This window comes from Neovison vison, chromosome 7 (assembly GCF_020171115.1).
Source record: "Neovison vison isolate M4711 chromosome 7, ASM_NN_V1, whole genome shotgun sequence".
Lineage (NCBI taxonomy): Eukaryota > Metazoa > Chordata > Mammalia > Carnivora > Mustelidae > Neogale > Neogale vison.
In genome coordinates, this window is record NC_058097.1 from 110,947,430 (window position 1) to 110,967,953 (window position 20,524).

At 44.9% G+C, this 20,524-nt stretch overlaps 1 protein-coding gene across 5 annotated transcripts in view; it reads left to right on the plus strand.

Moving 5' to 3' along the window:
* Window positions 1–20,524, plus strand: part of SORL1 (sortilin related receptor 1) — a 147,212-nt gene that overhangs the window by 49,911 nt on the left and 76,777 nt on the right. For all 5 annotated transcript variants that reach the window (XM_044258068.1, XM_044258067.1, XM_044258071.1 and 2 more), the window contains exons 9-12: window positions 1,748–1,940; window positions 4,480–4,597; window positions 4,811–4,884; window positions 15,118–15,206. In XM_044258068.1, the coding sequence (XP_044114003.1) occupies window positions 1,748–1,940; window positions 4,480–4,597; window positions 4,811–4,884; window positions 15,118–15,206 (474 nt within the window). The remainder of the gene's footprint in view (window positions 1–1,747; window positions 1,941–4,479; window positions 4,598–4,810; window positions 4,885–15,117; window positions 15,207–20,524) is intronic.

The window sequence follows — 20,524 nt, forward strand, 5'->3', positions numbered from 1 at the left end:
ACAAAAATCCAGGAGAGTGACCAGAGGGAAGAAGCAGAGCTCATTTAGGTGAGAGAAAGCCAGACCCTCCTTCACGTTTGAAGGAAGCCTTTGAACCTGACGGTGGCAGCCTCGTAATGATGGGTTCCATCGCTGAGGTGAACAGATGAACAGAGAGCCGGTGGGTGATAGACCTTCAACTGATTTCTAAGGAAGCAACCGAAAAACAACTCCAGTAGACCTAAGGAAACCACATATCAGAATATTTGGTCTCAACATCAGTATCTTATTTAGGATTTTGCTCGGTCTTTTAGTCTGAAGTAGCTCTGTCAGTGTTTTTTAAAAATTTTCCTTTCTGCCTCCGAGCTTGTAGTATGCTTCCTTCTGTCTGAGGAGACAGAGCACTCCTCCAGCTCAAGATCTCTACAGTGGATAATGGAAAAAAGCAGTTCTGTGATTGTTTTTCTATTTTAATTTAATTTATTTATTTGACACACAGAGGGAGAAATCACAAGTAGGCAGAGAGGCAGGCAGGGAGAGAAGTGGAAGCAGGCTCTCTGCTGAGCAGAGAGCCTGATGCAGGACTCAATCCCAGGATGCTGAGATCATGACCTGAGCCAAAGGCAGTGGCTTAACCCACTGAACCACCCAGGCTCCCAGTTCTGTGATTTTTTTAATTAAAATTTTCTTTTCTTTCCTTCTTTCTTTCTTTTTTTTTTTTTTTACACAGCCCAGTGGCTCAGAACCCTTCTAAACAAGGGACACACGTCCAGTTAAAAGCCATGTGTGAACTCTGGTTGGCGCTTCTCAGAAATTCATTCCATTAGGGATGGATGGACCATTTCGGGGTATAGCGGCTTCCCAGTGAAATCAGTATCCCAGCGTATCCCCAGTATCCCCCCTGAGAGGGCCTTATTCTCTGTTTCACTATTAAGAAGTGTAACCTCAAGGTTCTAGAGCCGCTTTTGCTCTCTATCCTGCTTCCTTGGGTAGGAGTTCTGCTCTGCTTTCCGAGAGGAACCCCGTGGGCTTGGGTCTGTCAGGGCATCAGAGAATGAGTTGTCGGCATGTGGACAGTGGCTGGGGGAACCTTTTGTGCTGGATTTCTGCCACTTGTAAGCGCGCCACTTTGACTAGTGTCTTCCAAGTCTGGCTTCCTGTTCCTGTTCGTCGAGGCTCACTGGAGGATTTGGGGTGAATTCATCAGTGAAGCGAAAGCTGTGACCCTGTCATCAGCTCTGTGTGTTGTAGTCAGCATTCTGAACTCCCTGCGAGGACTTATTGATCCAATAAGCATCTTAGCCTTCAAAGCTAAAACACAAGCACGTTTTTTTAAAAAAAAAAAGAGCAAGAGAAGGCTATTCATCTATAAAAAGGAATGGAGTACTGATTTGTGTTACAATATGGGTGAATCTTGAAAATATTACGCTGTGGGAAAAGAACCATAAAAAAAAGCATGTTTCCGTGTATATGAAATGTCCAGAACAGGCAAATCTGTAGTGACAAAAAACTCAGTGGTGGTTGCCGGGGCCTGGGGGTGGGCAGGGGAAAGGGGCGATGGCTGCTGGTGGGTCCAGGGTTTCTTTTTGAGATGCGGAAAATTCTGGAACGAGATAGGGATGCTGGTACAACACAACATTGGGAATGTGCTTAATGCTGCTTAACTTTGTACTTCTCAACAGTTAAATTTTATGTCATTTACAATAAAAACACACCAAGGAAATATCAGTTCAGGTTCACAGCTGTTTATTTTCTCTTCTTACTGTAGGTATTTTGCAAATGAGCCGTTTGCCGACTTTCACCGCGTGGAAGGGTTGCAAGGAGTCTACATTGCTACTCTGATTAACGGTTCCATGAATGAAGAGAACATGAGATCAGTCATCACCTTTGACAAAGGGGGTACCTGGGAGTTCCTTCAGGCTCCAGCCTTCACAGAATATGGAGAAAAAATCAACTGTGAGGTAGAGATGCTTTCGTCTTATTTGAGCTTTTACTACAAATTTTTTAGCTGGTTATGCTGCCCTTACAGTTCTCAAACTCAGCAGCAGGGCACCTAGGGAGTGCTGTAGTGAACTCCCAGGGGGCACTCTGGGATGTTTTAAGTTTTTTGAGGTTAACATAAGGTACTTGGTATTTGTTGGTCATCATGCCAAGTGCTATCTTTAGTTTAGTTCTGGTTCCAAAATGAGTTCATTCTGAATTTCTTTGGAAGGCATCCTGTTTGCATGAAGCTGGATTTCCTAGCAGTTGGTGTGATAAAAAGCAAGGGAGAAAATCAGGGTGGAACGGTGTGACGGTGGTGGTATCTAATATGACTCTAAACATTGAGAAGGGGCGTGGTACCAGCAGTACATACATCCCCTGTTAAATAATTGTGGTTATCTAAGAGTGAAATAGAAATTTTGTTTTCTCTCTTATGTGTGTGTGTGTGTATGTATTTACATACGCACGAACACTATTATTTCGAATTGCCGCTAAGTTATTAGAACTACTTACTAAGTTGTTTGGTCTTAACTATGTAAAACAATAAATGCTGGTATTTCTTCTGGCTTGAAGCTGCTATAAAAAATTTATGAGGACGCTAATCGTGCTGCGAAGCAAGAAAGTTTGGGAAATTCTGATTAAATTTTTTGTTTCTGTGGAACTTTTAAAAAAAAGTGCCTTCCTGAATATAATTTAGGGTTCTACAGTTTTCCCAATCTGTGGCTCCATCTGAAAAGCTGGGAATACTAAAATCTATTATTTGGCCTCAGTAAGTGTTCCTACCTGCCTCAGTAGCTCTGTTCTTTTCCCTTGGAAGAACATTCTGTGGACTGAGTTCCTTGGCTTTATATGACGCCCCACACTTCCCTTTTTGCCTCACTTAAGGGATCTGGACTATATACTGCAGGTAGGCAGAAGGAACTCAGAAAAAAAAATCATGTAGTAGTAATTTTTGGGGAAACTGTAACATTTAATTAGACGGTTACCTGATCTTTGGGGTTTTTGAGTCTTGTTTGCCCATGATGAAGTGTGTTGACTGTACTGTATGCTGTAGCTCTGGCCACTGGGGAAAATTTTCTTGGAGACTCTTGCTCTCCTTGGATTTCTTGATTACTCTTGCTGATTTCGCAACAGGTGCTGACTTTGTACAAGTCTAACTTTGGAAAGAGGCAGGGTATGAGTGGAAAGAGACAACTATGCAGGTGCTTCTTTATTCTGGAGCGGCTTCTAGATTTTAGGAGCTCTGCATGGGCCTCTGTGGATGGGGGTGGCCTGCTTTTCAGCATGCTGTTGGGGTCTGAGCCCTAGTTAAGTAGAATTTAATGGTTTTATTAAAACCCCGCTTATTCCCTGACTGACCTATTTATGAGCTGTACAGCAGTTGGTGAGCTCTTAGCTTCTACCTGTGATTTTAGATGGTGAAAGAACAGGTTGGTTGACAGATATTTCCTTGAGATCCAACCTTCCTCTTTTGCTCACATCAAACTGCGATCCTAGCAAGATGGACATTTGCTAGAGAGATCCTTTTATTATAAAAATGAGTATATGTAGCAAAACCGTGTCTATTTTTACCTGCTCACATAAGCACACCAGACGAGACTGAATAACACTTGACAATGACTTTCTGGCCAGGATGATCAGGCGTGACCACAGGGCAAACGGTGTTGTTTGCAGAACTATTAAAATCCTAATGTAAGTGGCCCGTTCGAATGACTTGCTTCACAGTGGGCAGGGCAGAGCTGGTGCCCTGTGCAAATGCTCACTACTTTAAATCTGTTTTAGTGTGGATCCTTTGGAGTTTGTAGCTCACATGTGGTACATTTGGGAGCCGATCAGGGAGACTTGATGACTTCTGATTCTTGGTTTTTCCTCTAATGGCATTGCTTACCTCCTATTTGAGATGTATCTCTACAGACTTAGGAAATAAGTCCCACGAAAGCATTTCATTTCTTTTTCGTGCCGAGTCACACAAGAGTATCTCTGGGGTAAAACAGAGGGAGGGATCGCTTTCAATCGACTTGCGTTGGCACTGATTTCTTTTTTTTTTTTTTTTAAAGATTTTATTTATTTTATTTGACAGAGAGAGATCACAAGCAGGCAGAGAGGCAGGCAGAGAGAGAGAGAGGAGGAAGCAGGCTCCCTGCTGAGCAGAGAGCCTGATGCGGGACTCGATCCCAGGACCTTGAGATCATGACCTGAGCCGAAGGCAGCGACTTAACCCACTGAGCCACCCAGGCGCCCCGGCACTGATTTCTAATTGCTGTTCTCTGAGAGCCTCAGGAGGATTTTTTTACTTGTATTTTTCTCTTTTCTTCAAGGAGAGGCGTTTTTGTGATTCAAATAATCATACCCACCTGGGAGGTAGTGAGGGGCCGGCTGGGCTCTGTGTCTGGGTTCCTCTGAGCCAGATTTCCTTTCTGTGTGTGTGGCTGCATGGTCTACACCCAGACCTGTGTTTTGAGGGAGCTGAAGGCCTCCTATCCCGCACTGACGGTGCCTGGCCCTTGTGTCCCGTAGCTCGCCCAGGGCTGTTCCCTGCACCTGGCCCAGCGGCTCAGTCAGCTGCTCAACCTCCAGCTCCGAAGGATGCCCATCCTGTCCAAGGAGTCCGCTCCCGGTCTCATCATTGCCACCGGTAAGTCTGAGATGCTTGTCCCCGCTACAGTCTTAAGCTCTTCGGGGACACGTGGCCGAATACACGGGGACTGCTGACCTCTGCTATGGCCACAGCGTTTGTGATGTTCTGAGCCATCTGTAGTTGCTAAATGTGACTGGCTGTTCTGGTTGGGCGGGGTGTGTATCCGACCTCTTCTTGAAGTGGAAAGTCGTTACTCCTCTTGCCTTTCAGGTTCGGTGGGAAAGAACTTGGCCAGCAAGACGAACGTGTACGTTTCTAGCAGCGCGGGAGCCCGGTGGCGAGAGGTCAGCTTCCCACCCCCGCCCCCTGCTCCCCACCCCCCAGCCGCCAGCCTGGGTTCTGGTTTGTCAGAGATCATGGCTGTGCCTCCACCTTTCAGGATCACGTGTGGCCCGTGGGGAGGCCAGCGGCAGCAAGTATGACTATAAAATTAAAGGAGGGTACCCAGAGCCCCACGAGAGCGTCAGCTGCACTGATCTTGTGTTCGCACCTTGTAATGTGGGCTCGTGATGTTGCCAGAAATATTCCTTTGAATCAAAAACAGACCTTCTCTTGCCCTCACGACTGTAAATTTAACTAAATGCCCCGAGGGGACAAAGCAATGTCTCTCTGCTTAACTTCTTCACCCCTAGAACCGAGTAGTGCCTGGCAGGGAGGGGGCACTGTGTAAATATTTGCAGAATCTATCAGCAAATGGCCGTGGGGTTGTACGGGCATCCGGCGTGAAACTGGCCATTTGTTGTTGCATCGTAACGAAATCGACGTCAGGCCTCTCCTCGGTGGGCTGTGCCGGGCAGGCCCTTTTTTTTCCACTCTGCGCCGTGGAGGAAGACCGTTTCTGCCTTAAAACGTCTGCAGAGCTGCTTCGGTTCTGTAGGCACTGCTGATACCAGTTCTCAGGGTAGAGCTAGTCCTGTGGTCCCTGAATGCTAATTCGGCCTTGGGCGTTAGAGGATTGCCCAACTTGTAAACAAAACAAAACAAAACTTTCAGCAGCCTCACATGATTTACGAGGGCCAAGGGAACTACAGCTGGTCTCATTCTGTGGAGGTTGCTTTTAGAGGGGCTCTGCTGCCCGTGTGGGGAGCCAGCAGGAAAACTCAACAGATCGCAGGATAAGAATTTAATTGAGCACCTTGTGTAGGTGGAGCATGATAGCGGGAGGGATGTGGTTCTCAGAAGACCCAGCCAGCCTCATGGTGCCCCTTCCTTCTTTCCTTCCTTCCTTCCATCTTTAAGATTTTTGAATTTATTTATTGGGAGAGAGAGAGAGAGAGCATGAGGCAGGCAGAAGGAGAAGCAGGCTCCCCTTTGAGCAGGGAGCCTGATGTGGGACTCGATCCCATCGTGACCTGAGCCAAAGGCAGCCGCTTAACCGACTGAGCCACCCAGGGGTCCCCTCATGGTGCTTCCTGTTGGGAACGCAATATATACACGTTTGTATTTAAAACCGTCCTATGTAAAGCATTGGTGATACCCAGCATTCGTTTGGCTCTGTGCGGTTGGCAGAGACATATCTTCTCTCTGTGAGGTAGGTAGGGCCTCCCATCCCTGAGGCTGAGGCATCCGGGACCCAGAGCTTGCAGGTGTGCCTACATGAACAACTGGCCAGTAAGGTGGAGACCATGATCACATGTTCGGATGTAAGACAAGGTGAAGGCCCCGTAGTCCTAAAGGGTGAATGGTTTGGAGTTTGGGGAGCACATGTGCTCTGCCCCCGCGGGAAGGATGAAGCAGCTCTTCTCCTCTTCACTGGAGCGGGACATTCCTTTTGAAATTGGGTGTTCTCTCCTCAGCGACCAGGCCTGTGGCTTGTTTGGACCTTCTGATGGTGGTATAATCTGGGCTTGAACATCTGCAAGTGATTTCCTTCTGGGGAGAAAGCAGGGTCTTGTTCCTCCTCTGGTGACATGGTATCGTCTGGCTCACACTGGGGCAGCTGCCCGTGCCTCCGGCCTGGCCTGCTTCACGCCTGCCAGGAAGCAGCCATTGCACAAGGGACCTTAGTTTTGCAAAGAGCAGAGAGCGAAGTAGGGGAGAAGGCTGAGATCATGTCTGTGTGAGTGGACATCCGAGTGCCCTTGGACAGCAGTGATCACGTGAGAGGGACAGCCTGGGGCGTGAGGGGCAAAGACAGGGAAGGGTGAGGTGTAGGATGTGATGGACAGAGCTGTCTAGAAAATCAGTGACTAGAAGACTTGTTCCTCCTCCGCTACTAAAGACTTGTGCAAATTCTCCGATCTTGAGTTCCTTTTCTATGCTTTTCTTCCTTATCAACTTTATGGAGGCCCCTGCATATTTCAGGTGTACAGTTCCATCAGAGTTGGTCACCGTCGCTACACCGTCACCAACACCACAGTGAAGACAACAAGCATGGCCATCACTCCCCAAAGCATCTTCGTCCCCCCTGTAATCTGTCCTTCTCTTTACCTCATCCCTGCGCACTGGTTAGTTAGCGTTTCCTAGAATTTTCTGTAAATGGACTCATAATATGCTGGTTTTTTGCTTGGCTTCTGACATTCATCATGATGATTTTGAGGCCCATTTGTGTTGTTCCATGTATCAGTGGTTCTTTCCTATTTTATTGTAGATTTGTATCCCATTATAGGGATAAGCCACAATTCACTTATCCATTCATCTGTTGGTGGACACTACAGTGTTTGATGATTATAAGTATAGATATTATAAACAATTAATTATGTGCCTTTTTTTTTTTTTTAGATAGATACACATTTGTATTCCTTTTGGGTAAATACCTCAGAGTGGAATGATGGGCAGCTTGATGGGTCTGTGTTTAACTTTTTTTAAGGAATGACCAAATTTTTGTCCAAAGTGAGGGTTGTCTCAGAGTTGTCTGAGACTTCTAATTGCCTCAGGTCCACACTGGCACTTGGTATGGTCACTCTTTTTAATTTTAGACGTTTTAATGAGTACACAGTGGTGTATCATTATGGTTTTAATTGGCATTTCCTTGGTGACTAATGACTTTGAGCTTCTTCTCACGTGCCCTTTGGCCATTTAAAAATCATTTTGTGAAGTGTCTGTTCAAATCTTATACATATTTTAAAAAATTGAGTTGTTTGCCTTCTTATGGATGTGTAGGATGCTTTTTGAAAAATGTAAAGTTAAGTCTTTTGTTTGATACATATGTCATGAGTATCTTCCCTAGTCTGTAGCTTGCTTTTTTTTTTTAGATTTTTATTTATTTATTGACAGAGAGAGATCACAAGTAGGCAGAGAGACAGGCAGAGAGAGAGGGGAAGCAGGCTCCCTGCTGAGCAGAGAGCCCGATGCAGGGCTCGATCCCAGGATCCTGAGATCATGACCTGAGCCGAAGGCAGCGGCTTAACCCACTGAGCCACCCAGGTGCCCCTGTGGCTTGCTTTTTTTTTTTTTTTTTAATTTCTTAATGGTGTTTTTCAAAGAGCAAATGTTTTAAATTTTGCTGAGGTCTGATTTAGCAAGACTTTTCCTCTGGATGTTACGCTCTTTGTTGTTCTGAGGAATGTTTGCCCCTTTTGCAAAGATTTACCCCTAAATTTCATAGTGCAAGGCTGTAGTTTAGGTTTATGATCCATTTGAGGTAATCTTGGTATCTGGCGCGATGGGAGGGTTTGCCACTCATTCTTCCATGTGGAGATTCAGGGATCCAGCCCCACTTACTGAGCAAGACTTCTTTCTCCCCTTGCGTTGACTTTATGTCTGTTGGAAAATCAGTTGGTCATCCATGCCTGGGTCTGTTTCAGAACATGGTAGACTTTCTAATCTGTTCCATTAATCTGCATGTCTGTCTTTTCACCTGTACCAAACTGTCTTGATTATGGGAGACTTAACAGGAAGTGTTGGGATCAAGTGTGTAAGTCTTCCAACTTTGTTGTTTTCTTCTTTCTTTCTTTTTTAAAAAGACTTATTTATTTTAGAGGAGAGAGAGAGAGTGAGAGAGTGAGGGAGCAGGGGGGTGAGGTGTGTGGTGAGTGGGGGTGTGTGTGGGGGAGGGGCAGAGAGAGAGAGGCCAGGGGACTCTGACCTAAGCCTGGAGCCCAACCTGGGCCTCAGTCTCATGACCCTGAGATTACTATCTGAAATGAAACCAAGAGTCATTCGCTTAACTGATGAGCCACCCAAGTGCCCCTCAACTTTGTTCTTCCTAAAAATTTCTTTGACTCTTCTAGATCCTTTGTATTTCCACAACATTTTAGAATCTGCTGGTCAGCTTCTGCAAAACCTGCTGTGATTTTGGCTTGGATTGCATTGAATTTATAGATCAATTTGGGGATAATTGATTTCTTAGCACTAGTGTTCTGATCTGTGAATGTAGTATGTTTCTTCATTTCTTTTTACTTTAAATTTTTTTTTAAAGATTTTATTTATTTATTGGACAGACAGAGTTCACAAGTAGGCAGAGGGGCAGACAGAGCAGGGGTGCGGGCGGGGAAGCAGACTCCCTGCTGAGCAGAGAGCCCGATGCGGGGCTCGATACCAGGACCCTGGGATCATGACCTGAGCTGAAGACAGAGACTTTAAACCACTGAGCCATCCAGGAGCCTCTCTTCATTTCTTTTTAAATCTCACTGAGCAATATCTTTTTTAGATTTCAATGTGGAGGCCTTGGATATACCTTGTAGGTTAGTTTTATTGCTAGATATTTTACAAATTTTCAGTATTATTGTAAATACAGTATTTTTTCAAGTTTCCATTCCAATTTTTATTATAGGATATAGGAATACAGTTAATTTTTATTGATTAACCTTGTATTCCACAGCCTTGCTAAAATAATTCGTTAGTGTTAGTAGTTGTTTTGTAGATTCTGTATAAGAAATGATAATCAGGGGTGCCTGGGTGGCTCAGTGGGTTAATCCTCTGCCTTCGGCTCAGGTCGTGATCTCAGGGTCCTGGGATCGAGCCCCATGTGGGGCTCTCTGCTCAGCGGAGAGCCTGCTTCCTCCTCTCTCTCTGCCTGCCTCTCTGCCTACTTGTGATCTCTGTCTGTCAAATAAATAAAATAAAATCTTAAAAAAAAAAGAAATGATAATCATCTGCAAATAGCGACCTATTTATTTCATCCTTTTTGATCTTTATGTCTTTTATTTCTTTCTCTCTCTTCCTTTTTTTCCCTTCCCTAATATGTAGTAATATGGCAATATGTATATAGTGTAAAAAAACCCCTCTTTTCCTTTATTCTTGATACCAAATGCTAGGGGAGGTTCCCCTCACAGTGAGCAATTCTCCAGTGCTCTGGACACCAACCGGATATCTTGTATTTCAGTCATGATGCTAGCTGGCTGGAGTTAGCACAGACCCCACAGGTGAGGGGCTCAGGCTCACAAGACTGTTCCCCACTCACTTCCCATGCTCATTGCAAGTCCCAAGTTGTCACCCATATTTCTGACTGACCAGCTGATAAATAGTGTGCTCCCCTGGCCCCCCTTGGGCTCAGGAATTTACTGGAATGGCTGACAGAGCTCAGGAAATACTTATTTACATCCAGTTGATTATAAGGATATTACAAAGGCTGCACCTGGATGGAGAGGTCCATTGGGCAAGGTCTGGAAGGATCCTAAGCACGGGAGCTTCTGTCCCCCATGGCGTTGTGATGTGCCAACCTCCCAGCTTGTGGACGTGTTTGCCAACCTGGGAGCTCTCTGAATGCCACAGTTTAGGGATTTTTTTTTTTTTTTTTTAATGGAGGCTTCATCACAAAGGCATGATTGATTATTAACTCCATCTCCAGCCCCTGTCTTTTCCCTGGGGGTTGAGGCAGGGCTGGAAGTTTCAAGCTTCTAGTCATGCTTTGTCTTTCTGGTGGCCAGTGCCTGTACTGTCCAGGAGTCCACCAGGAGTTGTCTCCTTACAACCAAAGACTCTGCTATCTTCCTGGAAGTTCTCAATGATATAGAAGTTTCTGTGTAAGACCCACATCAACCCCATCAGTCAGGAGATGGTGCAGAGGTTTTTAGGACCAAGACCAAAATACATATTTCTTTTCATATCACATAGGTGATATGGTATGTTACATGTATGTTGCAGTATGTTATATTGATTGATTCTTGACGGTTATATGAACCTTGAATTACTGGGACAGACCCTATTTATTTATGATCTATTATCCTTTCTATATAATGTTAGGTTTGAGTGACTAATAGTTTGTTAAATATTTTTACATTATTTGTGAGAGATTGGTCTGGTTTTTTGTATTCTGGGTGGAGATCATGTCTTTTTCAAGTTTTGGTGTTAGGGTTGGGCTGGTGTCATCGAACAAATTGAAAAGTGACTCCTCTTTCATCTGAAAATGGTTTGATTTTTCTTTTTTGAATAACTCACCAGAGAAACTGTCTGAACCCAGAGCTGACTTTTTGGGAATGTGGTTAGAAATTCAGTGTCTCTGACTCCTAGAAAACTGTTTAGATTTTCTACTACTTGCGTCAGTTTTGGTGAGTTTCATCGGAGTCATTGAATTTGTTGGCGTAATGTCTCCAGGGTCTGTGGTGCTCACCTGTTTTTATTCCTGATACTGAGGATTTGTGGGGTTTTTCCTATTTTGCTTAATAGTTTAGTTAGTGGTTTGTCAATATTACTGATCTTTTCAAAGAACGTGCTTATGGCTTTATTTCGTTTGTCTTCTATTTTGTTGATTTTTTTCTCTTTAGTATTTTCCCTTATTTGGATTTAATTTGCTTTTCTTTTTGTAGCTTTTTTAAAGGTATAATTTTAGGTCATTGATTTTCTCCAATATAAGCATTTAAAGAAGTTAAGTTTTCCTCTAAATCCTGCATTGGCTACTGTCACAAATTTAGAGATGTATATATTTTTTTTCATTCAGTTCAGAATATTTCTTAATGTCCCTCTTTGAAGTTGAGATGTAAATCACATACCATAAAATTCACCCCTTTAAAGTGTACAGTTTGGTGGGTTTTTGCTGTATTCACAAGTGATGTAATGTGCAACCATCACCTCTCTCTAATTCCAGAACGTTTTTATTACTTCAAAATGTCCCTTCTGCTTTTTGTCTTTGATAAGTTATTTAGAAAAGGGTTGTTTAGTTTTCGGATACTTGAAATTTCCTAGATATCATACATGTTTGATTTCTAATTTAATTGCCTTGTAGTCCGAGAATACACTTTGTATGATTTTGATTCCTTTAAATTTATTGGGACTTACTTTGGGATCTAATATGTGGCCTATCTTGCATCCATCATATGCATTAGGAAGGAATGTGTATTCTGCTGTTGTCAGACGTTAGTTACACGAAGGTGTTATTTCTATGAAAGTGGTTCATACGCTGCTGTTTAGATCTTTTATGTTCTTTTTCTTTTTCTTTTTTTGGCTAGTTCTGGTGATTGCCAAGAGAACCATGGTGAAACCTCCAACTATGTAGAATTGCCAAGTTTTTCTTTAAATCCTGTCAGTTTTATCTTTTGTATTTTGAGGCTCTGATTCGGTACATGCACATTTTATAATTCTCTTTTCTGTTCTTCTCCGTTTATTGTTATGAAATAGCTCTCTTTATCTATGGTGATAACCTTTGTCTTGAAGTCTGTTTTATCTAGTATTGAAATAATCCTTCCAACCGTTTTATGTTTACTGTTTCAATAGTGTATCTTTTACCATCCTTTTACTTTGTGCTCACTGGTATCTTTATCTGAAGCGTTTCTTACAGACAGCATATAGGATGGTCTTGCTTTTTTATCCATTCTTCAAGACTTTGTTTTTTAACTGAAATGCCTGGACCATTAACATTTAACATAATTATTGGTATGATTGGATTTAGGTCCAAGGTTTTATATATGTACGTATGATCTTTGTTTTTTATCCCTCTGTTCTTCCTTTACTGACTTTTCTGTATCATTTAGATGGCTTTGGCATTTTACTTTTATTTAGAGACTGGTGTTTTTTTGTTTTTTTTTGTTTTTGTTTTTCTTTTTTTTAAAAGATTTTATTTATTTATTTGACAGAGAGAGATCACAAGTAGACGGAGAGGCAGGCAGAGAGAGAGAGAGAGGGAAGCAGGCTCCCTGCCGAGCAGAGAGCCTGATGCGGGACTCGATCCCAGGACCCTGAGATCATGACCTGAGCCGAAGGCAGCGGCTTAACCCACTGAGCCACCCAGGCACCCCATTGGTGTTTTTTTAAAATTATATTTCTTTCAGTGGTTGCTGTAAGGATTACAACATGCATATTTAATCTTTCATAGTCTTTTCAAAATTAATATTGCTCTTAATATAATGTTGCCCTTCACATAAAATTTAGAAACCATGCAAGCATGTACATCCCTTTTCTCTTTCCCTGATATTTGTTATTGTTGTCTGTGTATCTCATTGAAGTCCATTAAAAAACCTACAAGACAATGTTCTTGCTTTCATTTTGCTTTACATTATTATATCAGTTTTAGAGAATTTAAGGGGAAAGAAGCAATTTTTTATATTTACCCAGATATTTCTTTTGCTCTTCCTTCATTCCTGAGAATCCCTGTATCCCCTGGTAAGTTTCCCTATGGCTTTGAGAAATTCCTTTACCATTTTTTCTTGTGCCTATCTACCATACACATTTTCTTGGTTTTTCCCTCATTTGAGAATCTCTTTATTTCCCCTTCCTTCCCAGGAGATATGTTCGTTGGATATAGAATTCTGGTTTGATGGGGCGCCTGGGTGGCTCAGTGGGTTAAGCCGCTGCCTTCGGCTCGGGTCATGATCTCGGGGTCCTGGGATCGAGTCCCGCGTCGGGCTCTCTGCTCAGCAGGGAGACTGCTCCCCTCTCTCTCACTCTCTGCCTGCCTTTCTGTCTACTTGTGATCTCTCTCTGTCAAATAAATAAATAAATTCTTAAAAAAAAATTAAAAAAAAAAAAAAGAATTCTGGTTTGATGGCGATTTTCTCTCAGTGCTTTAAAGATGTGCTATAGCCGTCTTGCCTCTCTGGTTTGTGATGAGAAATCTAGAGTCATTTCAGTCGTCACTGTCCTGCACGCAATCTGTCATTTTGTCTAAAGCTTTCAGGAGCTTTTTCCTTATCTTTGGTGTTCAGCAGTTTTGATGTGATGTATCTAGGTGTGGTTTTCTTTGTGTTTATCCTGTTTGGGTAGGCTGATCTTGAGTCTATAAATGTATGTCTTTTTACCAAATTTGGCAAATTTTCAGCTGTTATTTCTTCAAAAAAAAATTTTTTTTTCCTGCTCTGTTTCCTGCTTTCTTTTTGGACTCCAGTCATACACACTAGGCCTTTTATTATTATCCTCCCAGTCTTAGGGGCTTTTTCCCTCTTCATTCTTTTTTGAGTGTTCTTTGGAATGAGTAATTTCTCCATTCTGTGTTTCTTACCATGTTCACCAGTTCCTCTGTCATTTCCATTCAGTTGTTGAGCTCATTCGTGAATTTCTTAATGTCACATGTTATATTTTTCTGCTCTAAAGTTCTTTTCTTAAAGGATAGCTTCCACTTCTCTGGGAAGAATTCTTGTCTTTTGTTCTTTTCAAGTGTGTTTTCCTTTACCCCATGAGACACAGTTATGATCAATAATTTCAAGTCGTTGGTCATTCCAGCATTTGAACCATCTTGGTGGGGTTGACACCTGTTGATTGCCTTTTCCCTTGAGAACGGAACATGATTCGTTGGCAGGTATCTGTGTTGAGTTATTTTGGGTTGTCTCCTGGACATGTGAATGACAGGCACGGAATATAGTCTTCTGGAGGGTGTGGATATTTTCGTTTTAGCGTGGAGTGAGTCTGCTTAGGTTCAGACCGTGGGTTTCTTCCTGCATTCTGAGGGGGACAGTGCAACTCTCCATTGTGTTCACTAACCCTTTGCTGTGTTGGGGTCAGTCTGCTCCATCCATGTATGGTTAGGGGTTAGGGTGAGTGTTGTGTGAGTTCATACACAGAAGATTTACTTGTTTGCTGGCATTTCGACCACATTCTCCCCGGCCTGCACAAATGGTTTCTGGTGACGCTGCAGCCATCTACCTGGGACTGAGGTGTTCCAGGACTGGGACTTTCCCTTGGGACAAAACCATACCAGGAAACCCCAGCCTCATGGTGACTCCTCAGGTTTGAAGTCCTTGCCACAGGCCACCTGATTTTGTTTCCTTTTCAGCATCCTCGGGCAGCCCTTTTTTGTATTTTGTTCCAAGTTTTTTCTTATAATCGGCAGGAAGGATGGACTGCTGTGGGTTTGTACACTCATGATAGAAACTCCAGTTGAATTGTAATCTCTCACAGGGGAGGGCCAGAGATCAAGGCTTGACTTCTCGCCCTGCTGTTTACATTCAGCCGCTTTAATATGAACCTTGTTTCTTCATTTGGGGAGAGAATTGCGGTGAGGGGTCGCTGTCCCGTCCTCACCGCCGTGTGGAGCAAAGGAGAGAATGGATGTGAATGTGCTCTGGAAAGTGAAATGTATTCAAGTGGCTGGCATCATGGCCATGCGCTTCTGTGTGTGTCTGTGCGTGTGTGTGCCTGTGGAGTGTGCATGGTTTCTGCCCAGTCACCCCAGAGCGGTGGCATCAGCACTGGCTTTTCCTCTTCAGGCACTTCCTGGACCTCACTACTATACTTGGGGAGATCATGGCGGCATCATCATGGCCATCGCCCAGGGCATGGAAACCAATGAGCTGAAGTAAGTGTCTCTGATGCAACTTTTTCTCCTGACATCACACCGCTCTCCCAGATGTAAGTCTGTGAGTACAAGTAGATTGACCTCAGCAAATTATTTCAACTTTCCTCATCTATAGCAGAGGGATAATAATCTGTCCCTCCTATCTCAAGGAGGGGGGGTCTCATAAGGAACAAAGGATACCGTTTTACTGATGCCGGCAAATGCAGCTTTATAGAAATACAAATTCGTGATGACTAAAAAATTAACTAGAGATGTCAACATGTCTATCTTTGCTTGGTGTGTGACCTAGAAGGAGTGAAAATAGGAACAGGAAAGAAAAATTAATAATAATAATACCTGAGTAATTATTTCAGAGTGTACTCTACTTGGTAACCAGTGACTTTTGCTGTTGACAGATTTGCTTTGGGGGTTCATACCAACAGACCTGGAAGGGACGTTTGGGGTTAACTGCTTCGTTTTACAGATGAGGAAACTGAGACTCAGCAAGGTCAAGTCACTGGCCGAGGATGCCCCCGTTTGTTAGTGACGTTAAGTCACATTCTGTACTCTTCACCAGTGTATTGCTCTGAAAAGCAAGAATGTCTAGAGTCTTTAACCTCCGCTTACTTGATCTAATGTTATCAGAACCAGTTCTTTATTTTTGTCCGAATTAGGACCAAAGTTAATTTTGTTAATGGTACATCAGGGCAGACTGGCCCTCCCTTCTCCCCGTATTTGCCCTGAACCCGTGAGATGTGTTGCCAAAGGAGGACACAGAGGCCTCCGCAATGGTCTTGTTTCATGCAAAGAAGAAAGCCTTCTCTTCCTTTGCTGCTTTTAGAAGCAGAGCCAGCAGCAAGAGAGAGGTGGGTGGTTTGAAGAGAGAGATCTTAGCCTCTGGTTTCCCCCGTGGTGAATTTGACCTGCGCTGAGTAGGCTGGCCTCGGGCAGATGGAAGCAAAGCATGGTGTCTGGCTGATCTAGGCTCTGTGCCGTGTTGGTCAGCAGCTGCTCTTAGGGCCAAGAGCTGGAAGCCAGTCCTGTTGTACACAGTGCTGTCTCCACATTCCCACTGGTGTTTGGTTGGAGGAGGATAGTCACAAAGCATCACGCTTCCCCCGCTCTGCTGCCATGTATCGATTTACCCATTAATTTATCAATTCCCATCTCACACATTTAGAAAGCACGAATTGTGCCGGGGAGTGCATATGTAAAGAAATAAAGACGATCTGTCCCCTCCCTCGTCAGGAACCCATCCTCCAGGGGTGAGAGGCACAAGTCAACCGTGTGATGGTGGGGACTCGGCTGTGTGAGGACGACAGCAGGGGACACAGTTCGGCTTCCCAGGCAGCATACGTGTCACGCTCCGCGAGGCCGCCCGATCGCAGAGTCCGTTTCTGAGGTTCCCTGTTTAACTTCTCTGCAGATGGCGTTTGCATTCCAAGCCAGCTCCCCCGAAGTAGTTAGCATGATTCTAGTCCTCTGACACCATCTGTCGGTGCATATGGGCTCAGGGAAACGCAGCGTCATGGCTACACTAGATGGAGCAAAACACGACCAGGGAAATAAACCCCACCGCCAGAAAATTACCGTGCCCTCCCCGGACACAAAAAATGACCGCGGGGTTGGTGGGCTCGAGGATTATGGGCACTGCAGCCCCCTTCTACTTCTGTAGGTTATTGGGAGGTGCCTGTGCATATGGTTCACATAGAGCGTTTGCAAGTAGGAGCATATATTCCGGCCTCCTGTTGACAGGTGCATGTGTCCCAGATATCAGTCCGAGCTTGGCCTCAATCTGAGTAGCCACCTGGCACTCACTCAGTAGGTTGCTCTCGTTTTTTTTTTGCTGCTTCTCCTGCTGCTCTTCTTTCGATCTGTCGCTGTGTGCTATCAGCTTCATCAGAAGACAAGCAGGAAATAATAGCGTAGCTAGTGCCTAGCCTCAGACCACAGCGATGACTTACTGTGAGAGCATAGCATGGACAGAGGAAGGATTTCTGTTGCCGAGCTAGGGCAGTGATGTCTCTCCTGGAGTCTCACGGCATTTATTGGCGGGCTCGTTAATTGGGCATCGATCACATATGGACTTCTTAACATTAGTTACCGTTTCATTATACGCCTGAGTTCTTCAACTCATCGGCAAGGTCTTTTGAATAGTATTTCTATTCCGGACAGGCTCACAGGCACTTTGTAAATGCTTGATCAGTTAGTAAATAGGTTGTGCACGCTCATTCTTCCAAGGTTGCGTATTTTTTTAATTGATTTATAAAACCGGAGTAGGTGTGGTCGTGTGACAGGTGCATGGCTCTGAGGGGACCCCTCCCGCCGTCCTCTGTGTAAATGACAGTCTCTGGAGCTCAGGTAGGAAAGGGGGGCTTCTGGATGTGTGCCTTTCCCCAGAGGCACTGGGGCTGGCCCAGTCCACCTTCCTCTGTTTTCACACGAGGAAATAACCTGACTTGTTAGTTGGTAGGGCCCAAGCTGGAACTTGGGCTTATTTCTGTTAGACGTTATCTCAGGTCAATGACAGCAATGAACATGGACAATGAACTAGGCATTGTTCTAGGTACCACGTGTGCAAAGGTGAGTCAGGCGTCCATCAGGGGCTGCCCCTGGCCCCCGTAGCTCTGTTATGTTTCTGAGCCAGCTGGAGAGAGAGGCCAGGGGAAGGGCTTTTTCTGAAATGAAGTGTTCTAACCCAGACTCTTAGGGAGGAAGGCCACTCGGGATAACATCAGGATCTCCCCTAAGAGTTTTAGTAGGGACAGAGGTTGGAACATTGCTTAATGCAAGAGTGAGGTTTTTGTTTTGTTTCATTTCGATTGTTGTTACCTTTACATTATTCATGTCTTTCTTTCCCCGATTAGCCCAGATAACGAAGAGTTGACTGTTATTTGTCTCGGCTTCTGCCTCGACTCTCTACTGAGGCTGTTACCTTTGTTACTGCTAATTGAAATCAAGAGCAAGAAGTGGAACGCTTTGTTTTGCTCCTGTGTCTACATGTCTGAAATGAGTAAATAAGAACCCGTTCTGGGGATTCACATATTCATTCGATCAGCATGCTGTCACGGTGAACTTGCTCAGGGGAGGCAAGTTTTTCTTGCGTATAATGCCTGTGTCCTTCAGAGAAGGGGCTGCTGTGTTCTTGAACTTTGGCCAAAAAAAAGAGCCAAGCACAAGTTCATTAACACAAATTCATGCGCTTGATCATGAAAGAGATCAATTTCCATTTCTTCTTGCTGGTTTACCTGCCAGCAAAATGCTGTCCTTGGTAGTTACTAATAATATTTCGGACTTGTCCAACAGCCTCTTTCCCTGTGGGAGATTTCTGATTTCATAGGGCTTTCCTCCAGGAGTCCCTAAAAGGTCGTGCAAAGATGACACCCAGCAGCTGGTTTTTCAGGACCTGAGTTGTGGAAGCAACCTCCGGGTTCCAGAATGTGGGAGGCGGCAGTTCACCTGCACGCGTGGTGGTGGCAGCTCCTGATGCCGCCGGTAACACTCAGGGGGACAATTGCCAAACCATCCCCGCCTGTGACAGTTCCACCCTCACTTGGTTTCTCTGGCCTTTGGGTTACAGTGGAGCCGGTGTTACCACCTTTTAAAGTGAGACTCAATGAAGGGGTTGGAAAAATAAAGTGCCGTTCATTTCATCTCCTTTAGCAAATGTTAATTAACACTTACCCTTCTGTGTGCCAGGAAAGGTGCCAGGTTCCAGGGGCAGAAAAGTGAGTAAGGGGGTTTGTTGCTGGCACATGGCAGCCTAGGAGGATATGCTTGTAAAATCAGGCCATGAAAACGGAGTAGAATATAAGGTGGAAGGAGCATAGGGGGCTGTGCGAGCACAGAATGGGGGCCAGGAGGAGGAGGGAGGGGGAAGAGGAAGCTTGAGCAAGGTTGGAGTGCCATTTCAGAGTTAGAAAGACCTTGGGCAAAGCATCAGCATGGAAGGTGTAAGGCTTTAGTAAGATGGAATGCAGATTGCAGGGAGGGGGCTGTGAGAGGCGGGGAGTGAGGGAGGTGTAGGTAGGGGTCTGGAGCTGTAGGTAAGGGCGGGGAGCTCGAGGCCTGTGTGTACTGCACTGGAGAGATCAGACTTGGCTGTTGAAGTGATCGTGTCCCTTTAGGATTTTCAGTAGGGGAATGACATAGCTAGAGCTGCGTTACAGAGCTTGGGCCCTGGCAAGCCGAGGTGGATACATTTAAAAGAAGCAAGACTAGAGGTGAGAACGGAAGCTGGTGGGGGGGACTAAGCATTTTGGGGGCATAGTCTGCAGGACTGATCTGCTGTAGCCGGGCAGACCCCTCCTGGAGGAGCGGGGGAAAGGAGCAGGCCCTGAAGGGCCAGCGGAGGCATGTGGATTTGGACGGGTCGGACCGGACTGCCCTGGGCTGTGCATGAGGAGGGGTCCAGCGGGAATCCACACACGCCCCGTCATCCGCTCTGGCCTCCCAGGCCCAGCGTGGGTCTTCCCTTGACGTCTGCGTTGGAAGATCCTCCTGTTTTGCTTGGATGCTTGCCGTGGTGGGGAGTGGCCAGACCAGAGGGGATTTCGTTTCACTTTGGGACAGCTTGTTGGTTGTTTCTTCTTTCTGCCACTTGTTTATCCATCTAGTCCTTCATGAATAAAAGGAATTCATCCCTCCTCATCCCTCTTGTGTGTCTCCCATTCCATGGCAGACAGCTCCGCTTCCTTTCCTCTGATGCTGTGACTTTCCACCATCTGGGTATCCATATCAGCGCCTTCATGTGTGGGGCCCGGGTCTGATCCCAGCAGCTGACCCCAGCAGCGTACAGGGATTCACACTGATGGGGCTCGGAATGCTCAGTTCCTGCCCGTGAACCCCCAAGACTGATGTTACTTCTGACAGCCTCCCCAGCATTTTAGCTTCTACTGAATTACTTTTTTAAAAAATTGAGGTTTCCATTTACACACCATGAGATGCTTGGATTGTAAAGACACCTGTTAATCTGTTCTGGAGGGCACTTGTCAAGATGCAGAGAATTTGTCACCCCAGAAAAGACCTACGTGCCCCTTCTCAGCCAACACCACTGCCCCTGCCCCACCCCAGTTAGAAGCAACTGATGGTGTGATTATATTTTTACCGCGTACGTTGGTTCTGCCTTTTCCAGAATTTCCTGTGTTTGCATTTGGCTTCCTTTGCTTAGTGTGTTTTTGAGATTCTATCTCCGCTGTGACTTGTACCAGTAGCTCAAGTTCGGTTTAACCACAAAACATGGAGATCCCTTTTTCCTTACGAGAGTCATGAAAGACCACATGTTCTCCATCCTGTATCGGAGCAGGTCAGGTGTTTGAAACAACATGTGGAACTTTATT